The 17095-nt window shown below is 40.8% G+C and overlaps 1 protein-coding gene across 1 annotated transcript in view; it reads left to right on the forward strand.

Annotated features, from left to right (window-relative positions):
• khdrbs3 (KH domain containing, RNA binding, signal transduction associated 3) overlaps positions 1 to 17095 on the forward strand; it is a 154351-nt gene that overhangs the window by 79431 nt on the left and 57825 nt on the right. Inside the window, exons 2-3 of the mRNA XM_080442084.1 lie at positions 4397 to 4515; positions 15749 to 15865. Coding sequence (XP_080298210.1) covers positions 4397 to 4515; positions 15749 to 15865 — 236 coding nt within the window. The remainder of the gene's footprint in view (positions 1 to 4396; positions 4516 to 15748; positions 15866 to 17095) is intronic.

The following is a 17095-nucleotide window of genomic DNA, read 5'->3' on the forward strand; positions in this document are numbered from 1 at the left end:
AGCTATTTTCACTACTTATTAATTATTTCCCCCCCTCTAATTAATGGATATTTTTGTAAAGAATCCTTTTGAAAAACGTTTGAATATGTTTTAAACTTATGAAACATTGTGCATTTTGGGGGGATTTCTTAAAAAAAGCTTTTGAATTAACAATTAACAAAATGTAGGAAAAATATATAAAATGAAAGGGTATTTACTCATGACCCATAAAAATTGGTCCACGACCCACATATGGGTCCCGACCCACTGTTTGGGAAACAGTGGGCTAGTAGAAGACTACAAGACAACCTCAAGAACAAATGATCAGCATGATCTCTGTGTTCACCTTAACATGACATTGTTGAATCTGCAGGGGCAGTTTGACCCATAAACTAATCCCAGTACAGAAAAGGACTCCTTGCAACAGCACCGTTAATATGAGGAATGCACCGATCGATAGAAACACTTTGGTGCTTGTTTGACTAACTGAAGGACAAAGAGTGACTTCATCATCAGCCTACATCAGTGATCCTCAATGTCTGGCTTCTGGTCAGGATCCGGACCAGGGTTATTATAGTTATAGCTAAAATGAAAATGAAAATGATACGATAGCTAACTGTTTTGTGTGCTAAAATCATAGAGAGAATGTCCTTAGCTTTAGTCTTTATCCAATCAAATAAAATAAAAAGCAAAAATATCATTGTGACGTTGTGAGCTTGTACATACTGTACACGTAGATCCGCTATTTTCACTTTTTGAACCGCACCCTGACTACCTCCTTTTACAATAGAAACAACACTAAAACTAATACAAAACTAAAACTAAGGCTTTTCGAAAACATAAAACTAAACTAATCTGGTAAACCCCTTAAAAAAACTGCTCCACTGACGGTGATTTGGTTTGGTCCAAACAAACGTGCAGCAGGCAGCTGTCATGTTGGAGTCATTCTCAGAGAGAGTTTGCGGCACAGACGGAGAGATGACAGCTACTTTTGGTTCGGCGGGAGTTTGCTAGTAGTTTAGTTTTGCCAGCAGTTAGCTAGAAGCCTAGATTTCAAACGTCAATCAAAATGGCATGTTCAAAGTTGGCCAGTAAAGGAAACGTCAGCCGTGAATTCAAAGAGGAATGGACTGAAAATGTATTCATCATCCTCCATTCACCTTCCAACGAACACCAGACCGATTTGCCTAAAACATGCCAAGAGAGACAAAGTAGCTCTGGTGAAGAGTGGCAATTTGAAACACCACTCTGGCACAAAACATGGCTATTTTGAAGAAACTTTTCCTCCACATTCAGATAGCTGCCAAAAAAGAATTAGGACTGAATTGATGTAGACCATGTTTGAAGGCAAACACAACGAGGACATGACAGGTAAAATCAAGACAATTCCTCTCTCAGACTGCAACCAGTACAAGTGAAATATTACAGAGATATAGAGAGAATCATGCAGAAAGGACATTAATTTTCTCGTTATGGTAGTCATATAGTACATACATTTTATAGTGTACTGTATGTATAGTGCATATCGTTGTTGGACCTTGTAGTATGTCCAAAAATGATAATTTTTAGGAAATGGGGGAAAAAAGTGTGTTTCAGTGGCAGCGCATCCAATACAGTTATTATTTAATCACAAGCTCTTACTTTTCAGTGTTTAAGTATGAATACAATGAAAAAAGGGGGGCTCGCAACTCAGTTTTAATGCTCCCAACTTTATTCACAGCAGAGAAAACACAGACGTTTCGACCTTGCGGTCTTCTTCAAGTTGAAGAACACTGCATCAAAAGAGCATTAACAGTGAGTTGTGAGCCCCCTTTTTTCGCTCATGATTTTGCTGCTTTTGCAGTTTGGCTCGGCACCGAAGACGTAGGGTGTGCGTTCTTTTTGTCTTTAAATATGTATAAAGCCCACAGACTTAACCAACCACTCTCAACCTGGCGCCCGGAAAACGCCAGAAATAGCAGATCTACAAGTTCACAACACATCACATTGGGGGGTCGGCCATAGCTCCACGGTTAGAGAGCCCACCTGGGAAGCCGGAGTTCCCGGAGGTCCCATGCAGGTTCCAGGCCTCAGAAATGTGTTGAAGTGTCCCTGAGCAAGACACTTAACCCCCAACTGCTCAAGCGCTCCTCTGTGGGCAGCGCTCAGCTGGGTGAAGTTTGAAAAATGAAGCTCCCCTGCGGGATGAAAAAGGTCACAAAAAAAAGATGTTGTATTATCTGCTAGTTTCGCTACTTTTGCGTGACACACTGTTGTACAACAAAGTATTATACAGCATTAATTTATGAAAATAAAGGTCAATAAAAAGATGAAATATGGAGATATGGAGAAGTTTTCTGCCCGAAAGCGACAATATGGTACGCTGCATTGTTTTTGAGTGGTATTAGCTTTACTAATACTTTGGGTGACCCTCCTCTTGCCTGCAAAGTACTGTGACAGATTGTAATCGCCGAGCAGCCAAACTGACCAGCAGTCATTAAGCATTGTGATAGCTCCAAAAGATCCGTCCTCGTTTTATTTGTATTTATTTATTTTTATTGTTTGTTTTTCTTCCGTATTGTTTTAGTCAAGACTCCATTTCAGTGTGTATTTACCCTCCTCTTCACCTTTCTGTTGGTTGTTTACCCTGGCAGGTTGTAGCCTCGAGTCTTTTGTCTTGCTCTCCCACTCGTTTCTAGCCAGCCAACCTCTCCGCAAAACCACTTAACTGGCACTGGAACACAGATGTTATCCAACTCATTAAACCTTCAAGGTTACATCTCCAAATACATCAAAGAGAAAGACCGTGACGGCCAATATTTTCGGTAGCCTGGAGGTACGGCAGCCCGGTGTCGTCCTCTCTCTCTCGCTATCGTTTTCTCCATAAAGCACATGAAAGGGAACTCGAGCACCCCGACACGTCAATACAAGTCAACTCTGAATCGCCACAGAAATTGCAAAATTATTATGGTGATGGAGCCTCATCTAGCCAGGTGAATGGTGCCTGCATGACTGCGGCAATTTCCCCAGAATGAAAAGCAAAAAACTTCTTATTGAGATTTTGTGTGCATGGGTAGTCCTCTCTCTGCTTATACAGTACCCATGCAGTTTTTGCTATTTTAGTTGTCAAGTAGCTACACTGGAAATTGTATGAATGTTTTTTATTATTGATTTTATTTTCCTGTATGTCTCTGCAACTCCAACCAACCCACCCACACTATGGCATCCTTTTTACAGATATGCACAAATCATAATGTTCAAATGCATTTTTGTCAATACAAATGTCAATCAATCAGTCAAACTCTAGACTGTTGTCTCTCACAATTTTCAAATGCTTCCACCAAACAGTCTGCTGGAAGCATTTGAAGAAAATAAAGCAGATGTCGTCCCCCGTCGTCGTCCCCCCACACACACACTTCAGTTTCGCCTTTACTGTCGCTGAAATAGTAAAAATAAAAAGTGCTATGTCAGGCCTTGATCTAGCCTGACCAAGGGTTCCGTTACTTGGTTGTTTGTATGGACAGTAGGAATGGGCATACAGCATGTATTTGCACAGTATAGTTGCACATTGGAATAATTGTACAGTGGTTATCGATTAATTGATATTACTGAACAAAGTTTGTCATTTTCATGTTTTGTATTGTTGGCTGCACAGGTAATTAAGAGTAAAGAAGAACATGTTTGCACACTTCACCTTTCATGTCTGCTACGGTGTTCAGGCAAAAGAGTTTCCTTAGGAGACCGGAGCAGTACAACATGGAAGGGGTGTTCAGGAATGTGAATTGACTTGTGGGGTTATATTTAGTAGTATTATGGGGGGGGGGGGGGGTAATTTTGTACGGTAGTTTTGGACTTAGTACTTATTATGGTGATGGTTTTATGAGCAAATGCATTTAATCTACAGTATGTATATATCTATGTGGTGTAGATCTATGTGTTTAGGAATTACCCCCCCAGTGAATGGTATCATCCAGGTAATTTCCTGCAGCAGGGGCCTATAAAAAGCAGACAGTTAGTTTGAATCAGGTTGTTGACCAAGGTGGGTGTATTGTGCTGTGATTGTCGATAAAAAAAACACTGATGTTGAAATGGAACGCACTGCCCTCATTGCTTATCAGTGTGGTAACTCCTGTACAGGTGAATCATACCAAAATTCCCCAAATCCAAAAGATATTTAAAAATATATCTTTGACATACAGATGATAGATTTTTGCGAGACACAAGTTACAGAATATGGTGCCAGCGCTCTCTGGCTTGAGAGACGTGGGGGAATTTTGCAAACTTGTAGTAGGCTGCAGTTTCTTTCTCTCTTCCTCAGAAAGAACATCACGTTTCATCCCAAGTTATCAGAAAGAATCTTTCATCCGCCACTTCATCCAGACACTGACCCTTTTGTACGCTTCTGTGTTCTGATCCTTTCTTCCTCCCGTTTCTGTAGAAATCGAGAAACTCCAGAAAGATGAGGGGAAGGAAGACGAGAAGTTCATCGACGTCGTCATCAATAAGAACATGAAACTGGGACAGAAAATCTTAATACCAGTCAAGCAGTTTCCTAAAGTAAGTAATATGGTAGGATAGTATCCTAAAAGTAGATAACGCTCAGAAGCATGGGAGACAGAAAGTTATTGAGATGATGCTATAAATAATAAATTATCTATCTATAAATTATGGGGCGTCAGTGGCTCAGGAGGTGGAGCGGGGCAGCTTGGGAAACGGAAGGTTCCCAGTTCGAACCCGGGCTCCCCCAGAGTTGGTGTCGAAGTGTCCTTGAGCAAGACACGGAACCCCTAATTGCTCCCGATGAGCAGGTTGGTGCCTTGTATGGTTTCCTCCACCATCAGTGTGTGAATGTATGGGTGAATGTGAAGTACATTAAAGCGCTTTGGAGAAAAGCGCTATATAAATGCAGTCCATTTACCATTATGTGTATTGACTTTTCCCTTTTGACCACTAAAACCCCAGTGTCCCTATTCGTGGGGGGTGCAAACATCATGGGTGGAAAGTAACTAATTACATTTACTCAAGTACTGTACTTAAGTACAATTTTGAGGTAGTTTTACTTTACTTGAGTATTTCCAATTTTCAATACTTTTTCTTCTTCTCCACTACATCTCAGAGGCAAATATTGTACTTTTTACTCCACTACAATATTTGATTTGGATTATTATTACAAAACAAACATTAACCACTTCAGCCCTATTTAAACTTTGGCTGTTTGAAAATAGCTGATCTACAAGCTCACAACGTGTTGTGAGCTTGTAGATCTACTATTTTCAAATGATTTTAATACATTTTATACATATGATACCTTGTGAAACAGGACATTCTGCTGCATAATGAGTACTTTTACTGTTGGTATTTTAAGTATATTTTGATGCCAATAGTTTTGTAAAAAATAATTGGCTACATTTTCTACATTGCAGTATTGATACTTTGACTTAAGTAAAAAGAAAAAAAAAACACCACTGGTAAACATTGGGCGAAAATAGCTGATCTACAAACTAGATCGGCTATCTTTGCTGAAGAGATTTGGTGTACAGGGAAAAAAGGAGGTGGGCCTAGGATAGAGCCCTGGGGGTCCCCGGTCAACGAAGAATATAGGGTTTAAGTGGTTAAATTAATAAATTGAACCGGCCTCTGTCCACTGGCACAGATGAGGTAGAATTTACATTCAGAATTATAATTCCACGCTGAATCAGTGATTTAAGCTTTTGAAATGCCACAGCTGTAATTGGCTGCTCTTTTTACCCCACCAATTACCCTGACCTTGGTCAATGACGCATCCATCCATGTTGGAATATATCATGGTACAGTCATTTCCCATGTATAACAATAATTATGCATGAATGTAAGATGCATAACAAAATGAAATTAATTAGTTTGAATGAGCAATGTTTTTTTAATACTTGAGTGGATTTAACGTTTTACACAATACTGTACAGGACATACATATCTTTTTTATACAAATGAACTATGATGTTCATTGAACTTAATTATGACCCTTCATTTGTTTATAATGGTTTGCACTCATTAATAAATTAATCCACAGAATAATAACTCAATAATAATAATAGTCTTTATTGTCTCACAGGGATATTCTAGCCTGGGATCCAGCCTGCTTCGCTACGTTCGGCGGACTTTTTTTTCTCTCTTCGCTTCTCAGTCTGGAAAGCCTCCCATTGGGAGGTTTTGCAGAACTACACTGGAACTACATATGTTACGTTGGGCAACGTCGTTGCTGATTGGATGTTGTTCAAACGAATGACGAATCACAACGATCACACTGTTTTTTTGGTCCCGCCCCGCACCACAGACCAATCAGAAGCCCCAGGTTCGATTCGAAGCTATTGGCATGTCCCGCCTCCCTTGGAGATAGGAGGCTTTCCAGACTGAGAAGCGAAGAGAGAAAAAAAAGTCCGCCGAACGTAGCGAAGCAGGCTGGATCCCAGGCTAGGGATATTCAGCCTCACAGCATGTTCCACAGAAAACACATACTGTATACTAGTGCCAAACCAGTGGTGGAACATTTACTCAAGTACTGTACTTAAGTAAAATTATGAGGTATTTTTACTGTACCTTTTTTATTTTATTGTTTGTTTTTTCAATACTTTATACTTCTACTCCACTACATCTCAGAGGCAAATATTGTACTTTTACTCCACTACAATTATTAGAAAGCTTTAGTAACTACTTTGATTTGAATTATTATTACAAAACATACGTTAACCACTTCAGCCCTATTTAAACTATTGTATGGCTGTTTGAAAATAGCTGATCTACTGTACAGTACAAGCTCAAAACGTATCGCATGAGCTTGTAGATCTGCCATTTTCAAAAGATTTGAATACATTTTATACATATGATACCTTGTGAAACGGGACATTCTGCACAATGAGTACTTTTACTATTGGAACTTTTAAGTATATTTTGATGCCAACACTTTGGTACTTTCACTCAAGTAAATTTTGATTACTGGACTTTTACTTGTAACAGAGTGTTTCTACAGTACATTGCAGTATTGATTGATTACTTAAGTTACAAAATCGAGTAGTTTTTCCACCACTGCACAAAACGTCAAGCACAATACATGAAGTCCCCAGGACACACAAAGCAACATATCAGCGAGGGAGTTTGTTTAGTGCAGCGATGGCACAATGGACAAAACTCCTACTAAAACAAACTTTTTGCCAGTGGTGGAAAAGGTACTTGCATGTTTTACTTAAGTAAAAGTATCAATAAATACTGTAACGTACAAATACTCTGTTACAAGTAAAAGGCCTGTGTTCAAAATGTTACTTGAGTAAAAGTACAAAAGTATTGGCTTCAAAATCTACCTAAAAATACCAAAAGTAAAAGTACTAACATGTTTGAAAATAGCAGATCTACAAGCTCACGATCGGCTATTTTCAAATAGCCTATGTATAAAATAGGGCTAACGTGGTTAATGTATTTTTCATAATATCATAATTTATATCTGAAAAGTAGCTAGTAACTAAAGTTGTCAAATAATTGTAGTGGTGTAAAAGTACTATATTTGCCTCTGAGATGTAGTGGAGTAGAAGTAAAAGTACTGAAAACTGGAAATACTCAAGTAAAGTAAAAATCACACCCAGTGTGACGTGGCGGTGTCTTGCTAGCTAATCACAATAGTGATTCAGTATTGTGCATAGTCCTATTTATAGGGCTATGCACATGTGTCATGTTTCCCTAGCCAATCACAGTCTTGAATAGACTGTGATTGGCCAATCACGGTGCAGGGTTAGGGGGGTACACTGGTGGCCAATCACAGTGCAGGATTTGGTGTGCAAATATCCAAACCTCACATATAGGGGCGGTTTCACCGCCCAAAAATCACACCCAGTGTGAAGTGGGCGGTGTGGTCATCACAGTGGTCATCATAGTGATGGAAGCTCACTTTTTTTTTTTAAATGTTTTTTTAAGTTATAGGTTATAGGTATATTTATAGGTTATTAATGTCATCATGTGTCTCGCTAGCCAATCACAGTGCTGAATAGAGTCAACCAATAGTCAGCCAATCACAGTACAGCTAGGGGTGCACTAATGAGCCAATCACAGTACAGCAAATGTGTGCTAATGAGGTGTCCCAACCCCACTTATAGGGGCGGCTACACCGCCCAAAAATACGCCAAAATTGTACATTGCTTGAGCAAATGCACTTAGTTACTTTACACCACTGCTTTTTGCCATTTTCAAAGTTCTCTGTCTTTGTCCGGATGTTGAGACGATTGATCAGTGTAATTTGCTTAACGTGTGATGAGTATTGTTCATATCAGAAAGTGTGGGTTTGGGAAGGCCGATAATGTTAAGAGGCAATACGGGTAATACCGAAAAGTTGATTTTTGTTAGACATGGTCAGTATATTGAAGAAACATGGGGGCAACAATACAATGGTTGTTGGCTGACATAGTCCGCTCGCTTAAGTCATAAATTCCTCTCTTTCTGGACAGAGAGGCGAGCCTCATGACAACCTCTTTGTCAAAATGGACATAAGCGGCGTGCTGCTTTGAGTGATAACGTTGTTGGCCGCGTGATGAGAGCACTTCAGCCCGTTCAGATGTCGGTGGCGTTTAATGGAGCCGCGCGGCACGCTCAGCTGCCTGACAGGGATAGCCCACTGGGAGCGTGGGGGTGGGGGTGGGGGGGAGTCGTGTGTAAAAGTGAGAAGGCTTTTTTCAGATGGCGGACATCACTCAAGTTTTCACCTCAGCCCCCCAAGGGGAAAAGAAACATGCAGCCCTGCAGGATGCCGAGACCAATGGGTTTGTGAGGGCAGGGGAAATGAAAGGGTCGTGCTCAAACCATACTTTACGGGAACCAAAGCGGAAATATAACCGCCTTGCAGGAATAAAATGGACCTAGTTTTCTATTCTAAATTCTATGTACGTACTGTGTATAAATATGGTGGGATTTCAGTTTGAGTGGAATTGTTTGAGGTAAGCCATTATCACATACTGAAACTTGATTCACTCTGGGCGAGGGGAGTGATAAAATATCAGAGAATCCCCTTGGGCTGATATCCGATAACTCTTCGGGTGATATGAGATGTGGATGACCAATCACTCCAAGCTAAAGTGCCACCGTGGGTGACCTCAGTGCGGAAGGATGTCCCCGCCACCCTATCCAGAATAATGCGTTGCATCGCGTGGCGTTGTGAGCTTCTAGATGGACTACTTTCACTACTTTTCACTATAAAATGATGTTTACATGATGATGTAAAATATGTTGAGTCCCGGGGGGACACCAAATGAATCTATTCTTTTGGGTCTCAGCTGAATAGTTTGGGAACCAATAACCCAGTGGTCCCCAAACTGGGGGTCGGGACCCATAGGGGGGTCCCCAAATTATTTTGGGGGCTCCCCAGATGATTAGCTTAATGTGCAACATTGTTTTCTCACTCAACAGTAACAAACAGGGTATATGCACATTCTTAAAGTTACAATTTAATTACTTTTAGGACCTTTTTAATACCAAATTGGCCAAATTGTCAAATATTATGTAAGAAAGAGGCAAACATTGTTGTTGGCTCACAACGCCTTGCACTGCGAGGCGTTGTGAGCTTGTAGTTTGGCTACAATACGTATCTGTGGAACCGAGTAAAACTAAATGTAATGCCTACAATGCCTACCAAGTGCTTGTCAGGGTGGGGGGTCCCCAGTCCAAATGTGATTATTTTGGGGGGTTGCGGCCTGAAAAGTTTGGAAACTCTTGCAATAACCTGTAGTCAGTAGTAGGATATGAACCTTTACACAGGGTGACACTGCTCTGTGCTCTCCTCCCAAAGTGTAATATGCTTCAAAAGTAAACTTGCTAGTCTGTCCCCAGTGTTAAATGTTTTGGTGCCGAGCGCTGAGCATGAAATGTCATCTGGAGGCCTATCTGTGTCTCATAGGTTCACAGCTAAACAGATTTACTTTGACAGCTTTGATAAGTGGAGCCGCTAATACGCTGTTTAGAGTTCCAACAAGCCCACTGAAGGAAGACAAATTCAATTTGTTCTGTCTGACAGGTAGCAATGGCAGGAGTGATCGCTTTGACTTCAATGGGTTTTCTCCTGAACCGCAAGAGTCACCTCTTGACTTTTGCCATTGAAGTGGCACTCCCATTTTCCAAATGGCTCTTTAGCGGTGGTGGAAAAGTAACTAAGTACATGTACTCAGGTGCTGCGCTCGAGTTTTGAGGTATTTCCAATATTCAGTACTTTTACCTCTTGCATCCTACTCCTACATCCTACTACATCTCAGAGGCAAATATTGTACTTTTTACTCCGCTATAAATATTTGAAAACTTTAGAGTTACTTAAATTATTATATTACAAAATGTACATTAACCACGTAAAGCACTATTTTCTTACTTAGGCTATTCCAAAATAGCAGATCTACAAGCTTACAACTGTAGATCTGCTATTTTCAAAACGGTGTGATAAAATTTAGTACTTTTACTTTGGTACTGATTAGTATTGATGCCAATGTTTTACTTTTGCTCAAGTCATATTTGAATACAGGACTGTACATGTAACAGATTACATTCATATTGTGGTATTAGTACCTCTTCCACCACTGCAGCTCTTTAGCATGGAGTTCAGAGCGCTCAAATCCAGCCTCTACGAACACTGGGTGTTAATTTGAACAAAGGAATGGGGACATGATGACAAGGGCACCATATAGCGGCATGTTCCAGATGTGTGCTTTTCTGGGGCAAAGGGAATTATTCCTCACTTATTAGTTTTGATACCGAACATTGGTGAATTGGATTTGTCTACTTTAATGCAAATAACTGACCCAAATAACCTTTATTTTATTTTTGGGATGTTTGGATTCTCTGTTTTAGATGAGTAAATGACGGCATATAGTGTTAATGTTGTATAAATAGGGCGGCGGTGGCTCTGGAGGTAGAGCGGCTGCTTAGGGAAATCGTGTTCGTGAGGTTCCCGGTTCGATCCCCGCGGCTCCCCCTGGCTTTGTGTCCAATACAAGCGTCAGTGAGCAAGGCGCTGAACCCCTATAACTGTTCTCGATGAGCAGGTCGGAGCCTTGCGTGGTTTCCTCCGCTGTCAGTGTGTGAATGTGCACGTTAATGGGTGAACGTCATGCACATTGTGATTTGGATAAAGGCGCCATATAAATGTACCATTTGCCATTAAATGAATTCAGAAACGTGTCAGTTACATATGCATTCTAGTGGACTCTATAGTGTATCCATCCACTAACAGCTTTTACGCGGTAAAGCTGACCTTTAATAAACCTCCATACATGTGGTACATGTCACACACACTCCTCTAAAGCGTTAGTCAGTAGGACAGAACATGACATTTTGTACAAATGTATTTTTTTTATTTAGGGATACATTAACAGTGTTTCTCTATAACAGTGGTTCCCCCCCCCCCCCCTTTGTGTACCCTGGGTACACAAAGCCAGGGTACAGTACACCCCTTCCTCCGTAAAGGAGAGAAGGGGTCCCTCTGGTCAGCTTCCAGTTCAGACTGTGGCTTTTCTCTGCGGTGGGGAAGAGCCATTTATCCTTCCACTGTCGCTGCTGCTGCTGCCCTGCTGTCCTCAGCACAATCTGCAGCACTGGCTCTTCTTTTCTCAACACACACACACACACACACACACACACACACACACACACACACACACACACACACACACACACGCACACACGCACACACGCACACACACACACACACACACACGCGCACACACACACACGCACGTTCATATTACTATACTTGTGAGGACACCGACATTTTAACGATTCTTTATTAATGGGTAACATTTATGTATTTACTTATTTGGCCATTTTTAACTCTAAACCTAAAGCTGAAAATAGCCGATCTATAAGCTCCACACCACGTTGCAGATTGGCTATTTTTGTGTATACTGTGTAAGTATAAATGAGGCACAACCCCCAATGTTAACCTAATCTCTAAATGCCTGACCGTAAACCTATTGTAAACCTAACTCCCCCAAAATCTTTTTTTTTAACCATAAAACAACAATTTCTCTTGTGAGGACCAGGAAATTTGTCCTCACAATGTCTTATTTCTCAAAATTCTACTATACTTGTGGGGACATTTTGTCCACTCACACACACACACACACACACACACACACACCGCTCTATACGGTGTATATAATGCATTCAGATGAATGATGAAAGGATCTTAGATGTGTGGCCCCGCCTCTCATCCCGGACCCGCCCCCCCTCCCTCCGGTTAAACGTGATTAATCACAGATTTCCTTCCTCTACACTTGTGTCCACTGACTTTTTAATCATCCCCAAGACGCCACCGCCCTGCCTCCTCCACCTCCTCCTCCTCCTCCTCCTCCTCCTCCTCTGTTGGGCTTGCCAGCGTGGGAGAGATGATGACGGTGACACGAAGAAGAGGCGTTCAAATTTTGCTGCGGTTTTTTATTTGCGTCCTTTGGTGTTCTCTGGTCCCTCCTCGTTTCTTTCATGATCGCAGAGAGAGAGAGAGAGAGAGAGAGAGAGAGAGAGATGGAGAGATAGAGAGAGAGAGACGCATGGTAGCACCTTCCTTCATCTCCGCAACACTTCAGCTGAGGCACACAAACAACAGCAACCTGTGATCACATCCATTAGCAGTGGAGTGGTACATTTTTGACCTGAGGCGATTCTTAAAAAAAATCTAAATCCTAACAGTTTTTTGAAAAAGAATATAACAAATATTTTTTCACGATTTTTCAAAAATAGCAGATCTGCAAGCTCATAGCGCGGCACTCGGTGCCGCGCTATGAGCTTGTATATCTGCTATTTTTGAATAGCCAAAGAGATCTAAAGTGACACAGATGCGTTCCAGGTCTTAATGGGTTTTAATGTAACCACTTGCACCCTATAGCAATGGTTCTCAAAGTGGGGTCCGGGGACCCCCGGTGGTCCTTGGGGCGGTACCAGGGGGTTCCCTCCAAAATGTGTTGATAATATATATCACTCAAAAGTATCAAAATAGGAGGATCTACAAGCTTGAAACACGGCGCGAAGCGACACGTTTTGAGCTTGTAGAACTCCAATTTTTGGACATATGAGGCTTCCACTCGACAGAGACGATATCATCGCTGCATCTCCATATTTAATCCTTTTATTTGTTTATGTTTTTCATAAATGAATGCCCTATTTATTTGTACGAGTGTCGTGCAAAAGTAGGGAAAATAGACGATTTGCACACTCACAATTTGTCGCATCGTGACACATTTTCTAAATGAATCACATTGTCTTCTTTTTTTTTTTGCCTACATCATGACATTGAAAGTGGTTAAGTCTGTCTGTGGGGTTTATAAATATAACATAAGCAATGAAAAAAGTATTAACAAGAACTAAAATAAGAACCGCATTGGATCCAAGAACAAAAAGTTATGGTTTTGGGGACACAAGGTTTCCACCTGACAGCAACAATATCTGATGATATTCCAATGGAAACAAGACCGCAAGGACTTTTTTGGACGGACCTTTTAGACAAAGTATTATAAATGTAATTGTGCTGTTTAAATTTTTTGCCTAATAAAATATTCAATCAATCAAACATACAGTGAGGATGATATACACTGATGTATCTATGGCAGTTTCTCAAAGGTTGATATATTGATATATAATTGACTACGGAACCCTGTCTGAAAATGTATTGTGCCAGGGACCACCAGAAGATAAGATTTTATTTTATTTTTTATTTTAGATTTTTCAAACATAAAAAAAATAGCAGATGTACCAGCTCGCACCGTGGCATGAAGTGACACCCTGATGGTCAAGATTCTAAACTTTCCGCGATTCTGCCAGCAATCATATTCTTTGAGACACACTTCCGAGTTTTTGCCAGGTCAAACAAGGTAATCACGTGAGACATTTAGATTGTGTCAAAGGTCATGTCTCACCTAGACACAGGATCTGACACGGATTTTGACCTGAGCAAGCAGGCCGGCTCTATTCGTTCAATGCTAAAAATGTCAGCACTTAAGCACAAAACCAGGTTCAAATCCGGGGTAGAAGAGGAAAAGTTACATAGTGCTGCGTTAACATAGTAAGTAGTCATATGGGTGGGCCGCGAACATTGATTTTCAAGTGGGCCCTGGTCCAGAAAAGGTTGAGAACAGCCTATTATCCTGCAAAAGTAACACCACCATGTCTATGTGTCTTAACACGAAATAAAGCTGCCGAGGGAACCACCTATGAATAAAACATAAACACATTAATGATGGGCCTATATAGGAAATGTCTACGGTCAAGATCAACATTAAAGCCAAGAAGGTTACATATAATTTTGAGGCACTAGATCCATGATGATGATGCCTATTTTTCTCAATAATACGATTTCTAAAGTATTTTGAGATTGTAGATCTGCTATTTCAGGAGGGGGGGGGCTTGACACCTGCAAGTATAAATCAGGCATAGGTCTCCCCCTGTTCTTGGCTAAGACTGTAACCACAAAAGTGGAGAGAACACAATGTAACGGTGCTGGAGAGTTCACCGCATTAGAACACACTCTTCACTAAAGGCTCCTAATGAGCACCGGCTTTCTGAACAAAGGACAGCAGAGAAGTAGGTGAGGTGTGTTGGAACAGAAATGTGATGGGGTATTTTTTTTTCCCTCCTTTTTTTTCTTTCTTTTTTGGTCTTATACCTCCCGCTTGCTAATTGATGACCTAGATAGTGGAGGCAGACAGCTTTATAAGTCACTGTTAAAGGGAGACTGCGGTGCTCCCTGAGCATGTTACAGGGACAGGGGTAACTGTGCCTGGCCTGTGTTGGTATTGCTATGACATTGATAGGGTGTGTTGCTCCACAAAAAAACCTCCTCTGTCTAGTGTCTACATAACAGAGTTTAACCGGCGGTAACCCAACTTTAGCCGAAGAATTGGACAGACCTCGCCGAGCCAATCAAGATACCAGCTCAAGATTACGTTTTGACTCGAAATCACTTTCAACCTGGTGTGGCTATTTTTTGGGGCGTGTTGTTATAGGCACGTTTTCAAACGTTTTTTCAAAAGCGTTAATCAGAAATGTTCAAAACGTGGCGTTAAATAGCAGAAATAGCAGATCTACAAGCTCACAACGTGATGCGACGCAGCGTTTTTGCAAGCTTGTAGTGTTTTTGCTATTTGGCATACGCCGAAGTGTAGAGCTTAAATGGGTGAACTATATTGTCTTCCAGATATATTAATGTCTTGTCCTTTTTGTATATAGCATGTATATACTGTGTGTATGTGTATGTATGTGTGTGTGTGTGTGTGTGTGTGTGTGTGTATATGAGAGAGTATTTTTTTCTCTATTATTAATGTAGTTTGCTTCAGAGCAAGCCAGCGAGGAAGAACATGGAAAAGAGTCAGAAATATAGTAATTAATGAAAGTTGTGCAAATCTTTGAGTATAGGCCTAGATACAGTATCTTTTTTAAAGCGAACATTTTTAACTCAAATCTTTGCTTCTGGGGATTCTACAAATGTCTTCTAAATGCATTTTTTAAAAGCCATCAAGGAAGAACCTAGAAAAGAGTCAGAAATATAGTAATTAGTGAAAGTATGAAAGTTGTGGCAAAGGCTTCACTGGGAAAATGTTTGAAAAGTGTTTCCTACAAGAAGCTCACTGCATGCCGTGACAAACTACAGACGGGGGGAAAAGGCTCATTCTTTTTTTCCCGCTTTCAATGAAAGGCACACTGGTTGAAGTGCAGTGTGATTGACATACTGTAAGGAATGTTTTCCTCTTCATCGCTAAACGGGCAGATTGTCATTGATCCTCTACTTGTTTCTGCGTTGCAGTTTAACTTTGTCGGCAAACTTCTGGGGCCACGTGGGAACTCGTTAAAGAGGCTACAGGAGGACACTCTAACAAAGATGTCAATTCTTGGAAAGGGATCCATGAGAGACAAAGAAAAGGTAACACCACCCCGATCCATTCTCTCACTTTCCCCCTTCCTTCCCCTCTTCTGCCGTCTTTTGCTCATTTCCATTTTCCTCATTGTCACAGTCTCGACATCCGTTTGCAACACAGCTAAATCCCCAGTGTGGGTCCATTTTTAGTCTCTCAGAGGTAAACGAACACTTGGGGCTTTGCTTTGGTTCATACACACAAATGAAGACAATATACCTGTATATTCAAACACTACAACAGCCATCTGGAAATAAATGATCCTGTGATCCTCAAAATAATAGTATTGCTAGATGAATAATTATAGCTGCTTCACAGCCATTTAGGAAAGGACATATCCGGAAAAAAAACTAAACAAGATTGCATAAACAAATTTACCCTGGCCCTATAGTTTAATTGTTTTTAATTGTGTTCATTGTTCTGAACGTGGTTGCTCTCTAAAGGATGTCTTAAGCATATATAATGGCATTTTGTATGAAGTTCAAAAAATTGGCAGAATTACAAAGCTCATCTCAACTTGTAAACCATTATGTCCTGATTAATTAAAGAAAATGTGCATTGTAGAGATTACAGTATGTTTTTTCTTTATGTTACAGGCTCAAATGTGGACATATTTTAAAACCAAATACATACGGCAAAGTCTAAATTCATATGAACCTCACAACTTGGTTTGGTTTAAGTTTCAAACTAGATTTGTCCCCATACTTAGATGCACAACATTACAAAATGTTGTGCATTTCCATTTATGTGGAAGGCAACTTTAGTAAATAATAATAACAATAATAATACATTTAAAATATACCCTAGGTGGGGTTGGCAAAAGGGCCTTTCTGTGTGGAGTTTGCATGTTCTCCCCGTGTCCCCTAAGGTAGGTACTCTCACAAAAAACATGCAGTAATCCTGGTCTCTACACTGCCTCCCCCTGGTCAGCCGAGGTGCCTGATGGAGGGGAAAGGAACTGATTGGAATAACCATAGACATATAAAGGTAGACGCCTCCTCCGTCTGTATCGCGGGTGCCATTTTGGAGAAGGTAAGCTTCCTGACTACTGGCCAATCACAGCGCGTCTTTTCCGGGTCTTGGCAGAATGTTGTTGTATGAAAATATAAAAGGCACGCTGTGATTGGCCAGTAGTCGGGAAGCTTGCCTTCTCCAAAATGGTGCCCGAGATACAGGTCGCTCCAATGAACTGCAGAGGCCAATGAGGTATCTAGGTTTCTATATCTATGGGAATAACG

Source organism: Gymnoscopelus braueri (assembly GCF_963280865.1).
Source record: "Gymnoscopelus braueri genome assembly, chromosome: 11".
Taxonomy (NCBI): Eukaryota; Metazoa; Chordata; class Actinopteri; order Myctophiformes; family Myctophidae; genus Gymnoscopelus; species Gymnoscopelus braueri.